Source organism: Bicyclus anynana, chromosome 24 (genome assembly GCF_947172395.1).
Source record: "Bicyclus anynana chromosome 24, ilBicAnyn1.1, whole genome shotgun sequence".
In the NCBI taxonomy this organism is placed as follows: Eukaryota; Metazoa; Arthropoda; class Insecta; order Lepidoptera; family Nymphalidae; genus Bicyclus; species Bicyclus anynana.
The window spans coordinates 2,114,109-2,138,142 of record NC_069106.1 but is presented as its reverse complement, the minus strand read 5'-3'; the positions used below and the strand labels follow the sequence as shown (position 1 = coordinate 2,138,142).

At 37.9% G+C, this 24,034-nt stretch overlaps 2 protein-coding genes across 2 annotated transcripts in view; one reads left to right on the top strand and one right to left on the bottom strand.

The window, feature by feature from the left end:
• The window catches only part of LOC112043990 (DNA-directed RNA polymerase I subunit RPA2), a 30,252-nt gene extending 16,740 nt beyond the window's left edge, over positions 1-13,512 (bottom strand). The window contains exons 1-11 of the mRNA XM_052888907.1: positions 13,314-13,512; positions 12,137-12,466; positions 10,772-10,864; positions 10,127-10,273; positions 9,273-9,445; positions 8,390-8,639; positions 7,421-7,573; positions 6,497-6,663; positions 4,495-4,642; positions 1,586-1,646; positions 375-571 (exon numbers count right to left, since the gene is read on the bottom strand). Coding sequence (XP_052744867.1) covers positions 375-571; positions 1,586-1,646; positions 4,495-4,642; positions 6,497-6,663; positions 7,421-7,573; positions 8,390-8,639; positions 9,273-9,445; positions 10,127-10,273; positions 10,772-10,864; positions 12,137-12,466; positions 13,314-13,400 — 1,806 coding nt within the window. The 5' untranslated portion in view covers positions 13,401-13,512. The remainder of the gene's footprint in view (positions 1-374; positions 572-1,585; positions 1,647-4,494; positions 4,643-6,496; positions 6,664-7,420; positions 7,574-8,389; positions 8,640-9,272; positions 9,446-10,126; positions 10,274-10,771; positions 10,865-12,136; positions 12,467-13,313) is intronic.
• A 7,796-nt stretch (positions 13,513-21,308) lies between these two features.
• Positions 21,309-24,034, top strand: part of LOC112043991 (facilitated trehalose transporter Tret1) — a 34,183-nt gene continuing 31,457 nt past the window's right edge. The window contains exon 1 of the mRNA XM_024079697.2: positions 21,309-21,530. The gene's annotated coding sequence lies outside the window, so the exon portion shown is untranslated. The remainder of the gene's footprint in view (positions 21,531-24,034) is intronic.

Here is a 24,034-nt window from a genome sequence, read left to right as displayed (position 1 = left end):
AACACTGTCGTCCATTTTGTGACGTCACATTGTTACTTGATGTGCTAAATGTCAAACTAATATTTCTGACAAACTCTCCGTTTGTAAGGTACTTGTTATAGTGACGTCATAAAACAGTTGATATATAGATCGTCATGGCCGAAAGACGTTTTAGCTAGTATTGTCAAAAACATATTTAAAAACTAAAATATTCATGTAATCACGTCTCGAAAAAAATAAAAAAAAAGTCCACAGACCAATTATGGTCTGTGGACTGTTAACCTGTTAAACCGACCTAAGTTGGGAATTTAATCTGTTGAGAACCACAGAACTACGTATCACAAAAATTTTCCCCACTGCCACTTCTATAATTCTACGTTTTCCTTTCAGCTCACCTGTTTCTTGGGTATGAGGACGATCTCGGTGGTGATGGGTATCTCCCCCTTGACCTTCAGCGTCCGAAGGTAGGTGGTGGACTTGGCTGCCGACTCCTCGGACAGGTAGCCCACCAGCCGGCCGTCGATGAAGACGGGGTATTTGTACACGTCGCGGGATAGCGGGCACTCGGTCACTGAGCTTATGGGCTCCATATCTGCATGACCAGTGAATCATCATTATCAACCTCAGACCAATTATTGTATAGGACCTGCCTCGCTAGACGTTACTTTTCTGTCAAAGTATATGATCAACGATCTAATGCAATTATAAAAACTGTCTCTATAGAATCGATATTAAATAGTTGTAACCGTGTTCGTCGATTAAAGAGCTCAGTAAAAATATTTTTGTGTAGTTGAATGGTGTAAAAAACGGGCAAAAACTTCTAGTTTAGTATAAGATATATACTAAATCTAAGCTCGTTTTACTCAGAAAATGACAGACAATTTTGCTCGTGACTATGAGTGTGATACAGGTCCTTCTATAATTGGTCTGAGTTATCAATCCATATTCGGCTCACTGCTGAGCTCGAATATCCTCTCAGAATGAGAGGGGTTAGGCCAATAGTCCATCACGCTGGCCCAATACGGATTAGCAGACGCAGATTTTACTCTGGATTAACATCCAGAGTAAAATCTGCTGCCATTCGAAAAGGGCTAACCTAACCTAACCACCCGGCAATAGGGATGATGACTAGGTTTGAATATATTGATTTTTATGATACATTGGGATATTTGCAAAATAAATGAGATTATAAAATTTCAAAATTTATTAAAAATCTTTTATAGTAATTAGATGAAAATTCATACAGTTTTAGCTTCCTTACATTGTGACATTTTTTAATACATAAACTGTAAACATAAACGCACCAATAACAAAGATATTAGTAATTTTGTTTAAACGCCCATACAAATTTAACGATCATTACGACGTCATTAAATCGTACTATTTTATATGGGACTTTTTCAGGGATCCGCAGCTGCGCCGCAAATCTGACCCGTTAAATCCCTGTAGCTCCGAAAGTAATGATCGCAGATACCCTGTCACTTTTACTAAATTGCTTTACTATTAGCCTATTCCTAATTTATATACAATTTAATAAACTGTCATCATCCCTATTTTTGATAGTCAAGGGCTAACTTGTGAAGAATAAAAACAAACTTGCACTCACCGCATTTTACAAGGGCGAAAGGTAGATTAGCCAGTTGCTTTGGATCGGGCGGCTGGGTGACCTGAAAATTAAATAGCTGTCAGATCAGTCTATTCTGGAATGTTTTACCAGCCTGGCTAAAGTCTAACTAAAGACCAACTAAAGTCCGGCCGCTCAGAGATTGTGTTTCTGACACCTGTCAATATCATCTTTTTTTTTCTCTTGTTTCTTGGTCTATCGGAGATCAGTCTCTGGACCATAATCCGATCAAATGACTTTTTAGTATGTCTTTTTATATTCGTTATTTATTTATTTATTTATTTAATAATCAAACAATACCATACACATTACAATATAATAATAATTATACAAGTTACATCTTATTATATAATGTGGCTATTTGGATACCCAGTTTCCTTTTCCAGGGCGTATCCTTTTGTCGAGTGAGTGATAGGGAGACCGATTTTATTTTTGTTTTATTTATCATTCAAGTAGTCATTTACCGTGTAGGAGCACTTTTCGACCAGAAAGTCTCTTAATTTCTTTTTGAAAGTAATATCTTTCTCCTCATTCCGTATATGGTGTGGAAGGTTATTGTAAATTTTTATTGACATTGCGTATGTGCCGGAACTGTGGAGTATTAATTTTGAAGAAGGGTAAATGAGTTTATTTTCGTTTTTTTTCGCGGAAACGCCGTGGTTTATAAGTGTTTTCGACTTTTTTCTAAAATTTTTTTTTTCTTACAAATTTACATATTTTAAATATATACACGTAGGGCAGGGTCAATATTTTTAGTAGTTTGAAATACGGTTGGCATGATTCAGTCCTACCTATATGTACGAGGATTATTAACAATTAATAATACTTAATTAATTGTTAATAATTTTAGCCCAAAACTAATATTCCTACGGGAACGTGAACCACGCGGGTCTGCTAGTCATTAAATTATATGACATATGGTATGATAAATTGGAGTTAAGGCGTAAGGTAATAATAATAATAATCTATATCTATACTAATATTATAAAGAGGTAAAGTTTGTAAGTTTGTAAGTTTGTCACATGATTTAAATGGGGTAATCTTCGGAACTACTGGTCCGATTTCAAATATTCTTTCACCAGTAGAATGCTACATCATCGGGGAGTGCTATAGGCTATTATTTTATATTAGTATGATATATATTCGCCGAGTTAACACAGTTTTTGTCATACAGGTCGGACCGAAAATCCTCTTAAACAGACTTATTCGCATGCGCTGCCTTAACTATTGTGTAAAATTGAAATTAATGTATGGAGACTTTATGTATCTTTAAAAGTTCTACAAAAAAGTCCGCGACACCATATATCTATCTTCTATATATTAGCAGATATAGTACCTTTTGTGTTTTAAAAATTATTAATTTTATATACTTAGGTTTACGTCATTATTTATACAACTAAACTTTAATGCTTATTAAAATAAATTATTTAATAATCACAAGGATATTATGGAGATAAGATTTGCCCTTTACAGTATGTTAATTACTTAAATAGTTTCGGAGATAATACAAAATTTCTAAAAGACGCAGAAATTCCGCTATATGACGCCCGGCGCTTTCATTTACGTAGTTCCCGTTTCCGTGTGAATATAGGGATCAAACATAGCCTTTGACACTCGCAAATAACGTAGCTTTCTATTGGTAAAACAATTTTCGAAATCGGTCCAGTAGATCCAGAGATTACCTCCTACAACCACACGAACTTTACCTCTTTATATTATTAGCATAGAAGTCTCGATTTCTCTTGGTCATACCACTCTCGAAGGACTGGACCGATTTTGCTAAGGGTAGGAGTAAGATAGAGAAGTTACAGGGTAGGGTAGGGTACGGGTAGGAAAGGTTTAGGGCCGGGTTTAGGGTAGTGGTAGGGTAAGGGTAGAGGTAGGGTAGTGGTAGGGTAGAGGTACGGGTAGGATAGGGAAGTGATAGGGGTAGGATAGGTGTGAGATAGGGGTACGGGTGGGATAGGGGTAGGAAAGGGATAGGGTACGGGGAAGGTAGGGGTAGGATGGGGGTAGGGTGTAGGTAAGGTAGGGGTAGGTTTGGGGTGGGGTAGGGGTAGGGTGGGGGTAGGGGTAGGGTAGGGTAGGGTAGGGGTAGGGTAGATGTAGGGGTTGGGTAGGGTTGGGTTGGGGTAGTGGTAGAGTAGGGGTAGGGTAGAGTAGGGGTAGTAGTAAAGTTGACATCGAAATTTACGCGGACGAAGTCGTGGGCGTCCGCTAGTAAATAATATAATTTACTGATATATCAGCGTGCAAATATTTACAGAATTTTACAATTATCATACCTACATTTATAAAACGTCAATATTTAAACATTACAAAATTTCATGTCATTCATATACTCGTCAACACTATAATAATTCTTATTATTGTTATTGATTAATTGTTTTTGTATTTAAATTATTAATGTTTTCTTTCTTTTTTTTCTCTTTATGTTATTTTTGTTATAGTTTGTAATTTTGTTTGTAATTATCTATTATTCTAATGTATGTATAGCCTGGAAAGACGAATTGGGCAACTGTAATGTCTTCCCGGGTATTGATTAAGTAAATAAATCTATATATAAAAATGAATTGCTGTTCGTTAGTCTCGCTAAAACTCGAGAACGGCTGAACGGATTTATCTCATCTTGGTCTTGAAATGTTCGTGGAGGTATAGCGAAGGTTTAAAGGGTGTGAAAAAATCAAATAATTTCCGGGAAAACCCTAAAAACTGCCCTTTTCTATTTCCCATAGAAGCGTTTAAGAGTCAAGCGGTAGGGGTAGGGTAGGGGTAGAGGTATAGAAGGGTAGAGTAGGGATAGAGAATAAGTGCACTTATGTCAAAACGAAGCTTGACCGGGTCGGCTAGTAAATAAATAAAATAAATAAATAAAAGTAAAATAGGGCTACCTGCGCGGACGCGGTGAGGTGGTTGAGCAGGCCGCACGGCGCGCCGTCGGGCGTGTGCACGGGGCACACGAAGCCCCACGCGTCCGGCAGCAGCTGGCGCGCCTCCGTCGTGCGCATCTCCATGAAGAAGGACCCCCGATGGATTGCTCTGAAAATGTAGGGTACATTCTTGAGTATTTTTAACTAAACATCCTGTCAAAAATATCGAGAAATTCTAATTCATAATGGGGATGATGACTAACTAGGTTTGAATATATTGATTTTTATGATACATTCGGGTAAATAAGGTCAATGTTAACTAATTTATACATAAAAAGCAAAGATTGACTGGATATTTGCAAAATAAATCAGATTGTAAAATTTCAAAATCTACTAAAAATATTTTATCGTAATTAGATAAAAATTCATACAGTTTTAGCTTCCTTACAGTAAATATGAACTATACACATAAACGCAGAAATAACAAAGATATTAGTAATTTTGTTTAAACGCCCATACAAATCTAACGATCATTAATTGCCTACGACGTCATAAGTTGGTACCATTTTGTATGCGGCGTTTTTCAGGGATCCGCGGGAGTGCCGCAAATCTGGCCCTTTAAATCCCTGTAGCTCCGAAAGTAATGATCGCAGATATCCTGTTACTTTTACAAAATTGCTTTACTATTAGCATACTCTTCATTTATATACAATTTAAAAAACTGTCATCATCCCTATTAAAGGTTTGGTGGCGGTGACAAGCGAAACTTGTGTGTCGACATCCCTGGCAACGATGACATTGAGCTGGACCTTTTTCCCTCTACATGCTTTGTTGCGGATGACATGCTGATAATGGACCTTAATATGTGACCTCCTTTTTGGGTTAAGCAGTTTCCACCTTTGCGTCTCTCGGTACTAGGTCCAGAGATATTCTGGACATAGGCCTCTTCGTCTCTAGGTGTCAACATCCAGCGACTACCTGCAACCCGCTCAATGTCCTCAGTTCACCTAGTCGACCAACACACAATAACTTCATTCTATCGCCTACTGAGTGACTTTGACTTTTTTTTTTAATGCAAATATGCTCGCGTTTGACCATGATCTAACCTGATGGTAAGTGTAGTTGCAGGATAAGATGGGACACGCTTGCCTAGAAGGTGCCTATTCACTCTTGTTTTGAAGATACCCAAGTTATAAGATTCAGGAAACACAGACTTGAGAAGGGTATTCCAAACCTAAGCCGTGCGTCTGAGAAAAAAGACGCAAAGCGTTTTGTACAGGTCCTACGGACATCTACAACGTAGGGATGAAATCCCACCCGATGTCTAGTTGTGCGATGGTATGGTATATACTCTTCTTATGCCCTTAGTGACGACTTTCAACTTCAGGCACTGCGGAACTTTGGATGCAAAGATGTCGCTAAGTTTCCAGAACGCTACCCAGCCAAGTTCCAGATCTACTTATGATGAATTAACACACCTGTCTTGTCTGCTAGAGATATAGCCAGGGGCGGATTATCCGTAAGGCAAACTAGGCACGTGCCTAGGGGCGTGTAGTTACAAGCGGCGCGCAAGCTCAGAATTTTTAAATACAAAAAAAAATAACATATCAATTTTTAAGAACTAAATGCTGATCCTAGTTTAAAAAATAAACTTAAAATGAAAAACCTAAATCAGTTGATATATTTATAACACACCATCACCTGTCAACACACATTAAGGCTTATTTCCCAGAGCAGAGAATAATCACGAATTTCAATGTTCGTTCTGTTGTCCTTCTTGATTTATACACAGTTATGTCATATTTCATTCACGCATTAGCGTAAGTGCAAGGGTCCTGGTCTACTTAAGTCTAGGGTTTGATGATACAACGTCATCGTAATTGCAAAAACAACTAGTTAAAATTTATAGTATTATGATGACCACTTACGGCCGATACAGGGGCGCCGATAAAGTGATTGCCTAGGGGACTCTGGACCTTTAATCCGCCACTGGATATAGCGACCAGGTTCACACACAACTCACTTGAAGTGTGACATGTAGCGACTGCGGTTGATGTTCTCGGCGACGATGGTGAGCCCCTTGTACTGCGAGAGCGCGACGCCGGTGCCGGGCGCGTTGCCCGTCGCCAGGAACGTCTCCATGCGCTGCTCCAGATTGCCCGCCATGCGGATTATATTCTGCATTTCTTTCTGTTCATACACCACACATAAATCAGTAAAAAAATATTTGTTAACTTTCCGATTTTATTAGCCTCTAACGGACGCCCTTCAACTTCGTCCGCGTGGAAGTCAGTTTCTCACAAATCCTGTGGGATTTTCTGGGATGAAATGTAGCCTATGTGTTCATTCAGAGTAATATCTATTTCCATTCCAAATTTCAGCCAAATCAGATTAGAAACCACAGTAAAAAAGTAAGTAAGAACCAGAGAACTATATAAGGTCTATAAAATTAACGAAAATAATAACGGTAAATACTTATAGCAGAGAACAAACGAAATTTATGTATCACTCAGAGCGCTTCAGGAAACAAAAAGAAATTAAATAAATATGTGCAAAATCAAATGGCCGCCCGAATGTTTACGTAACCTGCTTTGACCTTAGGCATTGAAGCCGTGAGCAGTGCGGCAGATAGCAAATAAACATGATAGAAAGAGATAGACATACTTAGTTTGTTCCGTCGTCGCTTTGGTAAATGACCTGCTCGTATTTTGGTTTAGTATTTGTTCTCGTTGAATTTACTTTACACTACTTTTATGAAGAGCTAAAGTTTGTGATGTTGTGGGTGGCAATCTCCGGATCTACTAAACCGATTTTGAAAATTCTTTTACCACCAGAAAGCCACGTTATTTGTGAGTGTCATATGCTATATTTTATGCCCGTATTCTCACAAGAACAGGAACTACGCGGGTGAAACTGCGGGGCGTCGGCTAGTTAAGTATAATCTTACCGGAGTAATAGAAAATTTCGACGTCTTGGCCCGTTTGATCAGATTGGCTTTGACGACATATGTCAAGTTCTGGAGACGTTCCTTCAGCACCTGGAGGTAAAGGTGACCTCCCACCTGCAACTCCTGGACCATCACAGCGTCAGCACTTTCCACCTGGCAAACAATAATGAGAATTAAATGATTTTTATGAGCAATTTTTTGCTTGACTGCAGCAAAAGGAAAAGGAGTCGTATTTAAATTAATAACCTCCTCAAAATCCATTAGTGAATGAATGAATTGAATTCGAACAGTCAAACAGATAGACAGTCATGTATAGGCCGAAACACATGAGCTTCACGCAATGTCACTTATTACTTACTTGGCTGACTTAGTTGGCCGAATAAATATATGATGAAGCTAGTCTCGGATGTAGGAAGTTTACACTAGATATTTCAGCAAGTAAATTTAAGCCAGAAATATGCCAATCAACCAATTAGCCTTATTCTTTTTGCCGTGCATTTACAGTCAGTACATAAAATGGTTCTGCTAGTCTACCAGGTGTGAGAGTGAAGAAAAATAGACAAAATGTCTTCCGATGACTGCAGAGTTGTCCTATCAATTAACTCCTTTAAATACTGGGTGGATTAATTTACAACACCTATGTCAGTCTCGGGGGCCTTTCAAATTTTATAGGCCCCAAGACCCGAGGCCCTCCGTTCCGTCAGTCAATCCACTAGTGATGTGTCAATCGACTCACCTTACACTTGTTCTGCACCAGGTCGTACAACTTGTGCGTCATGTACACCAGCATGTACAGCTTGTCGGTGTACTCTTGCAGGTGGAACAAGACGCACCGCTTGAGCAGGAAGTCCGCCGCCTGCAGGTCGGTGGCCCACGGCGGGAGCTCCGTCAGCCGCGGGCGGAACATCCGCCCGAGGTACGCGCGGCACTCGGCGGATGTGGACACTAGTGATGTGGCAACCGACTCACCTTACACTTGTTCTGCACCAGGTCGTACAACTTGTGCGTCATGTACACCAGCATGTACAGCTTGTCGGTGTACTCTTGCAGGTGGAACAAGACGCACCGCTTGAGCAGGAAGTCCGCCGCCTGCAGGTCGGTGGCCCACGGCGGGAGCTCCGTCAGCCGCGGGCGGAACATCCGCCCGAGGTACGCGCGGCACTCGGCGGATGTGTGCAGGCCCTCCGCGTGTAGCTCGCGCAACATGTTCTGGATGCAACTGCATGCAAATATTGGACAGGCTATTATATCAATGCATTCGGTTCTAGGCCGTGTAGGTGTGTAGGTTTATGCGCTGTGAATGCCCAGTGGATAAGACCTCTGCCTCCGATTTCGGAGAGTGTGGGTTTGAATCCGGTCCGGGGCATGCACCTGTTGTGTGCATTTTAAGAAATTAAATGTCACGTGTCTCAAATGGTGAAGGAAAACATCGTGACGAAACCTGCATGCCTAAGAATTTTCTCAATTCTCTGCGTGTGTGAAGTCTGCCAATCCGCATTGGGCCAGCGTGGTGGACTATTGGCCTAACCCCTCTCATTCAGAGAGGAGACTTGAGCTTAGCAGTGAGCCGAATATGGGTTGATAATGATGATGATGATGATGATGATGATGATGACGATGATGATGATGATGATGATGATGATGATGATGATTAGGTTCTTCTCTCAAATGGTAAAAGAAAAACCTCTTGAGGACACCAGCAACCTGAGAATTTCCTCAATTCTGTATGTGGGATGTCTTTTAATACGCATTTGGCTAGAGTGGTAGATTATAAGCCCTGACCCCTCTCATTCCGAGAGGAGACACCTGCTCAGCAGTGATCCAAATATTGGTTGTTAAAGATGATACTCACTTGACATAATACAGATCATTCTTCTTGCCGTGCAGCAGCAGCCGGTATATGAAGTGGTCCTGCCAGTCCACCAAACACTTCATGATCATGATCAGGGGTGCGTAGTACATCATCTTGTGGTGGGAGAACATCAGCTTACACGTGCCGTTTTGTAGAAAGTGCAACACGTTGTTCTAGAATAGAGAATGGGGATGATGACTAGGTTTGAATATATTGATTTTTATGATACATTCGGGTAAATAAGGTCAATGTTAACTAATTTATACATAAAAAACAAAGATTATCTGGATATTTGCAAAATAAATGAGATTATAAAATTTCAAATCTATTAAAAATCTTTTATCGTAATTAGATGAAAATTCTGAAGTTCTAGCTTCTTTACATTAAATGTGATATTTTTTAATACATGAACTATAAACATAAACGCACAAATAACAAAGATATTAGTAATTTTGTTTAAACGCCCATACAAATCTAACGACCGTTATCTACCTACGACGTCATTAATTCGTGCCATTTTGTATGGGGCGTTTTTCAGGGATCCACGACAGCGTCGCAAATCTGACCCTTTAAATCCCTGTAGCTCCGAAAGTAGTGATCGCAGATACCCTGTTACTTTTACAAAATTGCTTTACTATTAGCATACTCCTAATTTATATACAATTTAAAAAACTGTCATCATCCCTTTTAAATTAAATGAAAATTTAATGTAATTTTTTTTTTTGGATTTCATCACTATCTGGGATCCATAAAACTTTACAAGTTATCAAGTTAATTTTACGTGAGCAGCTTCATCTTGATGAGACGTTCAACAAATTTTTGTAAATTCTTGATTCTGGTACAAAAATACTTACAGTGCTGGTCTGGTCGGGTTTGACGCATCGCACCATGATTCCGTACTCCGAGAAGAGGGCGCCCCTCATCTTCCAGCTGGGGCGTTTGATCGACACGGGAAAGTTGCGCCGAGTAAGCAGCAGCATGCGAGCCAATCGCTCGTGACCCTGCCACCAAAAATACTAATACTAGAGAATCCCAAACATTTTTAATCTTCATTTAATACATCACCGGCTTAGAACGGCCTTCATACTGGCCATATTATGATGATGTTATTTTTCACTTTTTAGTTTAGTGGGGTTTTGAAGTTGGATGTATTTTTTTACTAAAATTTTATTATTTGAAATCAGCTAAAAATTACCTTAACTATAAAGTAAATTAAAGTTTGAGACAAATATGTTAGCATTCCATGGATTCACCTTGCAGGTCCATAGCATGGTAAAGAGAAAAACTCTGAGCAGAGTCCTGAACTTGTGACTACAGGATGTAGGGTTAAGGAATTCCTTGACGATCGATCAACACTCCCCGTTCTCTGCTCGTGTTGTCATTCTACGGATACAGTTTGTACAAACAAGTTAGATCTTATACTTTTGACAGAGGGGTAAAGTCTAGCTAGACAAGTCCTATGGTAATTGGTCTGAAGCTAGTTTATAGAAGAAAATTACCTTAATTATAAAGTAACCACCCCATTCGTCAGCATGCTCATTGTGTTTGACCAGCTCTTCAGGTGACATGTCAGCCAAGTGACATACTTTTGACTGTGGACAAAACATTCATTTAAAAATCTATACATATAAAAGTGAATAATAAGTTAATCAACCATAATAAAAATTTTAATAAAAAAAATACAACCAACTTCAAAACTTAAAAACGTACCCACTAAACTAAAAAGCGAAAAATAACATCATAATATGTTCTACCTGCTGATCAGTATGAAGGCGGTGGCGGTGGTTTTTAGTTTAGTGGGCACGTTTTTAGGTTTTGAAGTCGGTTGTATTTTTTTATTAAAATTTTTATTATTTTTCCATTTTTAGTGTAAAATTTCATTTCAAACGAATACATCAGACCCCTAATGACATACACAACTCATCTAGGTAGAAAGTTCTCAGCAATACGAATTAATTAAGGCCAAACACAAGGTAGTTACTGTAAACTGTTAAGGAGTTCCCTTAATTGTCCTTGGTCTTCATCATCAAACCGATAAATGACAGTCACAACCTATCTATGTGGAAAGTTCTCATCAATACAAATTTATCAAGCCCAAACACAAGGCAACTGCTGTAAATCGCTGAGGAGTTCCCTCGTCTGTTTTATGGCTCCATCATCAGATCGATTTTAAACCTTCATGAAATTGTAGTGCTTTAAAGTACCAAATGGAAAAGTTTACGAACACACTAGACACCCATATAATTTTCGAAAGTTCCCCTCAATTTCTCCAAGATTCCATCATCAGATCTTGACATGATGGCAATGGGACCAAATGGGGACTATACCGTTACAAACAAAAAATAATTTTTGAAATCGGTCCAGGCGTCTTTGAGTAATCGGTGTACATACATAAAAAATAAAAAAAATACCGACCGAATTGAGAACCTCCTCCTTTTTGAAGTCGGTTAAAAACCCAGATAATCAACCAAAGGCTGTCTTTTGAAATGCCTTACTGTACTATACAACCTATAATTCTTAAAAATAGCATTGCTCTACTAATGGGATTGATCAATTATAATTATTATCACTGACAAGTATATTGTAGGCAGTGATCTTATAGTGAAAAGCTTTGACCAACATGTTAAGTAGCTTTTGCTTGCCTGCTAAATGAATGGTCATATACAGAAAGCAGTTTTGTCAGGGGTACAGAGGTCTGCTAACACTCGGGAGCCCTGAACCCTAGTTACTTGAGCAAAGCATCATAAGTGGAGGAGTAGATTTTTATATATATTTTTATGAGTTTTTACCTTTTTTTTTATATGAAAAGTGTTAATATATTTGCCCTTTCCAAAACTATGTAGTCTTAAGATACTCTCACTTACCTTCAACATAATGGGTAAACTTCCGAGTGACCTGTCCATGACAAGGGATTTTCCGTCCACAGACACACATAGCCGTATCTTGAAATCACCTTTGTAAGTAGCGCCTCTCTGCCTGCACTCCGTCGGCAGTACATTTTGGCTCTTCACACCCACTGCTTCAACTGGAACACTGGGTTTAGCAAAAGCTGCCTCTTCTATGGTTATTTTAACTTTTTCCCCACTCGGCAACTCAAATTCAATGGGTATTAAGTCAGCTACGGCCGCTTTCAGACCATCTTGTATCATGAAGTTGAAGGAATCTATGTGAGGCGCTCCTAGACATTGCAGGTGCTGAAACATTCAAATTTGATTCATTTATTTTCATTAAATCAATGGCATTATAATCAATGCTACCTGTAGGTGTACACTATATACTGGAAGAGCTTACTGTGTGGTGAGAGACAAACATTCTAAAGGACCGCAGTACAAAAATCAATTAATATTATGACCCAACAAATGAACTAACTAAAAATGGCTATGTAGTTACTCTCTATGCTATAGAAGTAGGTGCGAGAGGATTACCAGCAAAATCTCGTTATAACTTACTTAAAGACCTTGGCCTATCTAGATCTGCAGCAAGTTGCTGCATAAGAATGGTTATCCAAAGCTGCTCTAGTAGGATTTTTCCAAATTTATCTAGGCTGGGACAACAACGCAAGTAGACTAGGGGAGTGTTAATGATTTTCAAAGAATTTTTAACCCTACACTTATTGGTCACAAGTCCGGGGCCCTACTCAAGAGTATTTTTCTCTAACACACCTGACACCAACATGGTGAATCCATGGAAGGCTAAGATTATCTCTTCATAAGTACATTGAATATTAGGCTGGCATTCTGTTTACTGTATTTTAGCAGATCAATTTTTACTTACAACCAGAGTTTATGAAACAAATCTGAAAATAACCAGACTAAGCTTAATCTATCTGTGAAAAGTGGATGAAAATATGCTAAGCCGTTTATTAATTATTATATTTTTAGGTTGTGTATGGAATTTGCTTTTTAATTTCAAGAAATATACCGAATATTACATTTAATATGAATTTAAATTAAATATACATACGTATTCCGTTGATCAGGCATGGTTTCATATTTTAAATAGATATACTTTTCAAAATAATTTAATAATAACAATACTTACCGGATTAGTTGTCTTCGGAGGTTTCCCGTAGTTCGGATTTCTAATATATTTGGTAGACGGATTTTGTAAAATCTTTTTAGCATTCATTGTGTATAATTTAAACAAAATAATTAAACATAATTAGCTAAAATAGCAATAAAATATAAATAAAAACACGTGGGGATTGAAGAACCACAAGATATTTATTTTATAATGTTAGATTGTCAATGTCAAACTCAAATGACGTAAATAAATCGACATTGACAGTGACAATTGTCATAGCGTTCATTAACAGCACAACGATACAATAATAAGAAACGTTAAGAATCTATACTTAAAATAAGAAAGTAAGCCTACCTGTCTGTCTGTCTGTTACCTTTTCACGACTAAAGGGCTGAACCTTAGACCGTTATTAATGGTCTAAGGGCTGAACCGATCAAAATGAATTTTGGTATTATGGTATATGGACCTTTGAGCAGAACATAGGCTACTTTTATCCCTAAAATAAAAAGAGAATGGGGTAAAATAGTGGTTGAAAGTTTGAATGGAAGCGATAGCGTTAGCGTTAGGCATAATAGAATAGAATAGTTACTGTTTCTTACATCCTTCTCTTTGCACTTTATCTCTACTATATAAAAATAAGTTAGATTTTCCTTCCTGACGCTATAACTCGAGAACGCACGAACCGATTTCCACGGTTTTGCATTCGTTGGAAAGGTCTCAGGCTCCGTGAGGTTTATAGCAAAGAAAATTCAGGAAAAGGTAGAGGTAGGGGTAGGGTAGGGGTAGAGTAAGGGTAGGGTAGGGTACGGTAGGGTAGGGGTAGTTGAAAGTTTACATCGAGTTTCACGCGTACGAAGTCGCGGGCGTCCGCTAGTTATTATTTATTCTTTACAGGTTTTACAGGTTCCCTTGACCTCACCTGATGGTACCTAAGTGATGAAGCAATCTTAGATGGATGGATGGATGGATGGAAGCCGGCTAACTTGTTAGGAGGAGGATGAAATTCTACACCTGTTTCGGTTTCTACGCGACATCGTACCGTAACGCTAAATAGCTTGGCGGCACGTCTTTGTAACTAGCGTCGGCCGAATTCTCTCACCAGCTAAACCTGGGTCCTGGACCAATTAAGAAAACCTTCATCGGTCAAACCAGGGATAGAACCCAGGACTCTGTCTTGTAAATCATTTTTGCGATTCATTTTTATATTATAGATTATAGTCCACTGAGTCTACTGGACCCATGGGCACATGCACGAGTACACTTAAGTCAATAAAGAGAATACCTTGATACGCAATCTCTTTGAATTCCTCAGAGGATCTAATCTAAGGAGTAAGAAGGTACCTACTTAATTCAATGTTATTATTCTATTGTTAACCGACTTCCAAAAAGGAGGAGGTTCTACGTTCGGCTGTATGTATGTTTTTTTTTTTTTTTTTTTTTTTTATGTATGTCCAGCGATAATTCCGTCATTTGTGGACCGATTTTGAAAATTCTTTTTTTGTTTTGAAGGGTTTGATTCCAGGGTGGTCCCATTTTTTTCGTGTCAGGATCTGATGATGGCATCCTGGAGAAATCGAGGGGAACTTTCGAAAATCGTAGAGACGGCTAGTGCGTTTGTTAGTGTTTCCATAAGGTATTTTAAACCACTACAATTTTATGAAGGTCTGGAGTTGGTCTGATGATGGAGCCGATACACAGACGATGGAACTCGTCAACGATTTACAGCAGGTACCTTTTGTCTGGGCTTAATTTATTTGTATTGATGAGAACTTTCCACCTAGATGGGTTGTGACTGTATTAAGGGTCTGATGATGAAGACGAAGGACAGTGAAGAGAACTCCTCGACGGTTCACAGTAGCTACCTTGTGTTTGGACTTGATAAATTTGTATTGATGAGAACTTTCCACCTAGATGGGTTGTGACTGTATTAGGGGTCTGGTGATGAAGACGAAGGATAGTTAAGGGAACTCCTCGACGGTTCACAGTAGCTACCTTGTGTTTTGACTTGATAATTTTGTATTGATGAGAACTTTCCACCTGGATAGGTTGTAACTGTATTAGAGGTCTGGTGATGAAGATGAAGGTGAGTTAAGGGAACTCCTCGACGGTTCACAGTAGCTACCTTGTGTTTGGATTTAATAAATTTTGTATTGATGAGAACTTTCCACCCATATGGATTGTGACTGCATAGGGGGTCTGGTGATGAAGACGGAGGACAGTCACCTTTCACGTTTTTCTGAATATTATTACGTGTGGATAAAGGGGGAGTGAAATTTTGTATATGAGTTAAGGTAGTATTTTTAAAATTTTGATTGTAGGACTTAGATACTTATCATAAGAAAATAACGTTTCAACTAATTGCTCATTATTTTTTGTTCACACTCAGTAGGTGTGCTAACACTAAAAATTAAAAAATAAAAATTTTAATAAAAAAAATTCAACCGACTTCCAACTCAAAAATTAACCTAAACTAAAAAGCAAAAAATAACATCTTACCTATGTGCTACCTTCTGATCAGTTTGAAGGCGGTGCCAATCCAGTGTCACGTTTTAATTAAAGCCGTTTCTTAAAGAACCACAGAAATTGTGTAATTTAAACGGCTTGAATTAAAACATCACTGGCTTGGCACCGCCTTCAAACTGATCAGAAGGTAGCACATAGGTAAGATGTTATTTTTTGCTTTTTAGTTTAGGTTAATTTTTGAGTTGGAAGTCGGTTGAATTTTTTTTATTAAAATTTTTTATAATTAGTAATCATTACGAATCGAATAGGGGTCGATTTACATACATAAAGGTACGTTTTGTAACCTTGACAAGTAAACAAGGTTTGCCTATCATATTTTTATTATAAAGGTAAAGTATTAAGAACCTAACTTAGAATTTAGACGATCTCCGTGGCGCAGTGGCTTGTGTGGTGGATTTATAAGACGGAGGTCCTGTGTTTGAACCTCAGCTAAACCGATTGAGATTTTCTTGATTGGTCCAGTCTAAATTATACCGAGAAAGGGTGTATTTTATTTAGTCGCATAATGTCGATAAAATGTTGGGCTTAGAATGGTACACTGGGCATTGTGGCAGTCATTTGTCCTACATAATCGGAATTGCAAGTTCACTCTAGAGTTCAATTTAGCTCAGTGTTTAGGTACACAGTTCCGAGTTTTAGGTCGAGATACTTAATAAGCCTGCAGGTCTGGCTGGGATGTTTCGGCTAGTTACCATCCCGCCGACAAGTTTGATTTTTCCATTTTCTACGATTGGTACGTAAACTTGAATAGTTAAGTGTTTGGTTTTAATTTCAACTCGATTCCTCTAAGCGGTCCCATGATCTATATAAATTAAGTAATCTATTATAGAAATTCAGGTATTCTGTAGAATACTCACAAAGTTCGTTATCAACCCATATTCGGCTCACTGCTAAGCTCGAGTCTCCTCTCAGAATGAGAGATGTTAGGCTAATAGTCCACCACGCTGGCCCAATGCGGATTGGCGGACTTCACACACGCAGAGAAGTAAGAAAATTCTTTGGTATGCAGGTTTCCTCACGATGTTTTCCTTCACCGTTTCAAATACGTGATATTTAATTTCTTAAAATGCAGACAACTGTAAAGTTGGAGGTGCATGCCCCGGACCGGATTTGGACCCACTCAGATTTGGCAGAGGTCATATCCACTGGTATATCACGTATCTTACTTACAAAGTATAACATGACCACCCCGTGTACACATATATACATGATCTAGGAGTTGTATAGATTAACGGATTATACACATGACCGGTAACATAATATAAATAAATGATGCTTCAGGGAAAAATGGGTGTGTCAATATACGGTTAAAGTGCTTAGTAATCGGAAGTAAAGTATCCACAATGACGCAAATATGTCGTAACGTCAGGATTATTTGTCCTGTATCACGTACGGACTTAACACGAGGGTTTTACCTGTACGAATCATTAGGCATTTAGATAAATGTAAACAAATCATCAATCAAAGGGGAAACGAAGGCCTGGTAGACGTACATCTTGGTTCAAGAACTTACGACAATGGTTAAATATGAGTACCAGATCACTCTTTCGGGCAGCAGTGAACAAAGTTAAATTAGCCTTAATGATTGCTGACCTCCGATAGGAGATGGCACTATCAGAAGGAACAAATCATAATAAACATAGTTCTAAGAGCCGATGGACGTTGGAGTCCAAGGAGCAGGAATGGCGACTCCGTACTACAAAGCGCAGTTGGTCGACCCCCTACCAGGTGGACTGACGACATCAAGCGAGTCGCAGGGATGCACTGTATTGTCGTTCCAGAGATTGATTGCGTTTTAAAGAAACAAAAAATTCAATCATATAAATCTATGAGTATATTTGTAACCTGTCAAAATTGGCCAATGTTTATAAAATTATCAGGGAAAGATTACAGCCTACAACTATGACTAGGGTTGCCAATCGTATTTTAATTTATGCATAGTGTTGTATTTTGGATCTACGTATCGCTAGGTAGGTTATATACTGTTAAAGAAACGGTAAGCATAAAACACCAAAATGTAACAAAAAAATTGTTTAATTTTAATTAAGTATTTTAGGAATGTGCCTTTCTCATTAAGTTTTCAACTTCATTTAAAACTTGGATATAAAACTATATTTTAGCCAAAATATTGTTTATAATTTTTTTAAGAAAATTAAAAGAAAGAGGAAAGTATTTATGTAAGTAAGTATATATAATTAGTATATATTGTTTAAGTAGGTATATTATTTATTAGGTATATTATAAACAAAGATTGAAAAATAAATAAGTTAAGAATAAAAATATAAATTAGTATCGATTAATTGAAATAAAATAAATTTACATATTATTTTAAGTGTTACATACACTTAAAGGAATTAAAAGAAACTATTTTTTAGTCTAAAAAAATACTATATACCTATCACTGAAAAAAAAATTGACAGCCCTAGTGGTGACACGCACCTCAGCGATAGGTATTACTCACACTATACTTGTTACGATTACAAAAAATGTTGACAGCCCTAGTGGTGACACGCACCTCAGCGATAGGTATTACTCACACTATACTTGTTACGATTACAAAAAATGTTGACAGCCCTAGTGGTGACACGCACCTCAGCGATAGGTATTACTCACACTATACTTGTTACGATTACAAAAAATGTTGACAGCCCTAGTGGTGACACGCACCTCAGCGATAGGTATTACTCACACTATACTTGTTACGATTACAAAAAATGTTGACAGCCCTAGTGGTGACACGCACCTCAGCGATAGGTATTACTCACACTATACTTGTTACGATTACAAAAAATGTTGACAGCCCTAGTGGTGACACGCACCTCAGCGATAGGTATTACTCACACTATACTTGTTACGATTACAAAAAATGTTGACAGCCCTAGTGGTGACACGCACCTCAGCGATAGGTATTACTCACACTATACTTGTTACGATTACAAAAAATGTTGACAGCCCTAGTGGTGACACGCACCTCAGCGAAAGGTATTACTCACACTATACTTGTTACGATTACAAAAAATGTTGACAGCCCTAGTGGTGACACGCACCTCAGCGATAGGTATTACTCACACTATACTTGTTACGATTACAAAAAATGTTGACAGCCCTAGTGGTGACACGCACCTCAGCGATAGGTATTACTCACACTATACTTGTTACGATTACAAAAAATGTTGACAGCCCTAGTGGTGACACGCACCTCAGCGATAGGTATTACTCACACTATACTTGTTACGATTACAAAAAATGTTGACAGCCCTAGTGGTGACACGCACCTCAGCGATAGGTATTACTCACACTATACTTGTTACGATTACAAAAAATGTTGACAGCCCTAGTGGTGACACGCACCTCAGCGATAGGTATTACTCACACTATACTTGTTACGATTACAAAAAATGTTGACAGCCCTAGTGGTGACACGCACCTCAGCGATAGGTATTACTCACACTATACTTGTTACGATTACAAAAAATCGATCTGCCTGATAAAGGTTGTATATGTCACCAGAATTACAAAAGGAACTTTTGCAACACAAATTCCACGACATATTTTTTAAATGAAATTTGTGATCATAGATATTTTATTTACGTCTTTATTGTGATTTTTATTAACAATTTTCTTACCTTTTCCAAGTAAGCCCGCTTCCATGACTCTATGGTCACTTAACATCAGCTGAGATCGCAGTCACGGGTTAATTTGCCATTTAATTTAATAAAAAACGTCTGTAAGTCGTATTAGTGAGGCCCTTTTTGACCGACTTCAAAAAAAAGCAGAAGGTTCTCTTTTCGACGCGTATGTTTTTTTTAAATGTTTGTTACCTCATAATTTCGTAATTTCTTAATCGATTTTCAAAATTCTTTTTTTGTTTGAAAAAGTATAGTTCCAGATTGGTCCCATTTAATTTTCATGATAATCGGTTCAGTAATTGCGTGTTAAGTAAGTAAGTTAAGTTCAGTAAGTGGTTCTTGAGGGTATCTAGATAAAAATTGCAAGACCTCGCAAGGGACGGAGGTCCTGGGTTCGATCCCCGGCTAGACCGATTGAGGTTTTTCTTAATTGGTCTAGCTAGTGGGAGGCTTCGGCCGTGGCTAGTTACCACCTACCGACAAAGACGTACTGCCAAGCGATTTAGCGTTCCGGTACGATGTCGTGTAGAAACCGAAAGGAGTGTGGATTTTCATCCTCCTCCTAACAAGTTAGCCCGCTTCCATCTTAGATTACATCATCACTTACCATCAGGTGAGATTGTAGTCAAGGGCTAACTTGTAAAGAATAAAAAAAGGGCCCTTTTTAATGCAAGGCCGTGGGCAGGGGCTCAAATCGTCCATGCCTAGCTACGCAACTGAGTATGCCACGGATTAATGAGAATGGATGAAGGAGCTAAGCAAGGATCGTAGCAAGTGGAGGAGGTGATCTCTACCTACCCCTACGGAATTGAGGCGTGTCGCGTGATATGTAGTTACTAGCGGACGCTCGCATCTTTGTCCACCCTGAGACCTCGTTAATCCGGCCTTTTCACAAAATCCGTTCTTAGCGGACATCTACTAACTATAAACTACCTCCCTGCTAAATTTCACCTTTGTATTTGTACGTAAAGCGATATTTCGTAATGTGTCCTGTCGCTTTTATGTGAGTACTAGCGGTCGCCCGCAACTTCGTCCGCGTGAAATTCAGTTTCTCACAAATCCCGCGGGAACCATGGATTTTTCCGGGATGAAAAGTAACTTACGTGTTAATCCAGAGTTAAATCTATTTCCATTCCAAATTTCAGCCAAATCGCTTCAGTAGCCGCAGCGTTAAAGAGGAACAAACATAATTACACACTTTCACACTTACACACAAACTTTCGCCTTTACTATATTAGTGTGATATTTAGATAAATTTACGAAAATTAGTAACTATCGACCAAAAATATCTATTTCACGGCCAAGTCCACATCCGTATCTATTCCTGTTTATTTTAACGTAAACATAATATTGTTGTGTGCGAAGATTTCACAAAAATAAACATTTCACTCTTCGGGGATTCATAAGCAACGTCCCGAAATATTACAAAACATCATCATCATTATCAGCTGATGGACGCCCACTGCTGGACATAGGCCTCTCGTAAGGTCAACGGTCCTAGCCAGATATAGACACGTAGGTGTACAATGGTTGTATAGTATAAAAATATTGTACCTAATGAAACAAATGAATGATGACGAATCTAAGCACGTAGATACAAATTAAATTTGAGTCCTTTGTTGAGTAGGTGCCTACTTTAAAAGAAAAGTAATGTCAAAATCTGTAGGACATTTTCCTTGAAGAAAGAATTGAAATTGTTGTAAAAAACAACCTTTGCCAATAAAAAAAAATGCATTTTGAATATGAAAGCGTTAACTTATTTCAGTGCAATAATAATAAATTCAAATTTAGAATCAAGGGAAGAGGTAAATTCATAATTTCAAATATCGAACAGTCGGTTTGACAGCGACGCCGTTCAGGCGGTGCGCATTTGAAATTAGTTCTATTCTATTTGGCCAGTGTTCCCAAAACAGGCGCGTACGTCCATCGCGTCCACGATACTCCCGCGCTGCGCTAATTACGTAATTTAAAAAAAGAATTATCGATTACATGACTTTTTTTTAATCGACAGTGTTTTAAATAGAGTTGCATTTATTTTAGTTTCGTTTAGTTATTAGTTGGAGTCGATGTTTTTTATGCTGTGGTAAGTTTTTACTTTTTATGTAATATTTTTTTTAAATAGTTAAGTTGTTAATCTGGTGTAAGATTTTAAATTATTAATTTAAATGCAAAAAATAGTTTTAATAGTTACTGGGTAATTATTTTTTAATAATAAGTTTACTAACTCTTCAGAAATTATAAAATGTAGCCATGTGATTTCTAGATAATTCGAAAGGTACGCTCAATTAACTAATTACCCACATTTTTTACATAATATAATTTTACGTATATTTTGTCGGTTTATTTTTAACATTATCTTGATAATTACAATCTTAATTGATAATTTTTGTAATTAGTGTTGGTGAAATCAGTATATCTTGATGTAGATCGTTTAAATTGATAAAAAATATTTAATTTTGAAGGTATTTGCTTTTCTAGCCTAATGACTACGTACTTAAAACGTGGATTTACTCAACTAAACATATTTAGGTATATCTTCGATTACGCGTTAATTCTAGTCGAGTCTTACATTTCACGGTTTTTTTTTATTTTTTTTTTATACTATACATACCGCCCATCTTAACCCGTGATTAGCATAAGTAACCACTTTACCAGCAAAGAAGTATACAGTACCGTCAATAAATTTTGCGTTACGCTTAACAATGCCATTACGGCGGTTTTACCCGCGTGGTTCCCGTTCCTGTAGGAATACAGGGATAAAATATAGCCTATAGCCTTCCTCGATAAATGAGCTATCTAAAACTGAAAGAGTTTTTCAATTCGGACCAGTAGTTCCTGAGATTAGCGCATTCAATCAAACAAACAAACTCTTCAGCTTTATAATATTAGTATACCTAGATATTAGATATTTTTTGTTAAATATTACCACTATTCCTCTTTCCTTCCTATTACTCGAAAATACTGTTAGGAGTTGGTAGAATTACTAAGTAAGTAAAGCCAACTGCAGGCGGGATTGAAACCCATGACGTCCATACATAAGTCCAGCTCCTCTAGCCAAGTGGCACGTCGATTCTCTTTCTACGATCGCTAACGCTTCGAAAAGTAGAAAAATGTATGGGAATGACAGATCTTGATCACGTGATCTGTCGATAGCAAATGTCATTCCATACATCTTTCTAGTTTCGAAGCGTTAGTTGACTAGGGGGGCGACTCTTTTACCAGTAAGCTATTGAGGATTAAACAAATAAATTGGTAGTAAAATATAATTATTGCAATTATATAATTATTATTAGATTAGGAACCAATAAGTAAGTAATAATTTTAACTGCCTACTTAGTTTATTAAACAAATGATATCGCAAACGTCGTTAACTTTGAACTTTGTATTTTAAAGCAGATAGCTGACATACTACACATGATTATAAAGTAGCAGCTGTGTATGTGTGCGTGTGTGTGTGTTTTTTTTTTATTCTTTACAAGTTAGCCCTTGACTACAATCTCACCTGATGGTAAGTGATGATGCAATCTAAGATGGAAGCGGGCTAACTTGTTAGGAGGAGGATGAAAATCCACACTCCTTTCGGTGTCTACACGGCATCGTACCGGAACGCTAAATCGCTTGGTGGTACGTCTTTGCCGGTACGGTGGTAACTAGCCACGGCCGAAGCCTCCCACTAGCCAGACCTGGACAAATTAAGAAAATCTCAATCTGCCCAGCCGGGGATCGAACCCAGGACCTCCGTTTTGTAAATCCACCGCGCATACCACTGCGCCACGAAGGCCGTGTGTGTGTGTGTGTGTGTGTGTGCGTGTGTGTGTGTACGAGCAACCATTGAACCGATTCGGCTGAAATTCGGAATATAAGTACATAGACTAGCTGACGATCGCGACTTCGGCCGTGTAAATATCGGTGTAAACTTTCTTTCCCTATTTAACCCCATAATGTTTTATATGTATTTATCAGCGGCGATGGGTCCTAACAACACGATTCCTATCGGGGTTACCTTTTAAAAATCCAAACATTCATATTCATTATGTAATGTATTTTATACACTCGTAATAGGTATATAATAATATTACAACATCATTTCTACAATCTGTGCAATAAACTTTTCCGCGTAACTAAAAAGCAGTACATAATATTAATAATTAATAATATTTATAAGACAGTAGACGTATATGAAACTAGCTTGGTCATTCAGACTAAAAAATACATGAACGGGAACCTACTAGAAAATTTCAGCCTTCGTTACTGGTTTTTATACATTATTATCAGTAACTTTCAATAATAATCAAGAAAAATGGCGTCTTATGTTTTTAAATATTTAAAAAACTGTTCACAAAAACTAAAGAAATAAGTAAGATGGAGTAATTTTTTACTGGTAATTATTGATTATTATATTCATTATTACGTAATTGTTGTTAGTGTTAAATTTTTAAATACAAATTATAAAAAAAAGTTTGTATAAGCGGATGTTAACGAGGATGTTGTTGTGTGACGTTTGTGTTTTATGGGTTTCACCGGCTTCACTACTCTGCTTGTAAAGACTCATTCCGTATGATCTTTATTCTGTGTTTAGACATTACA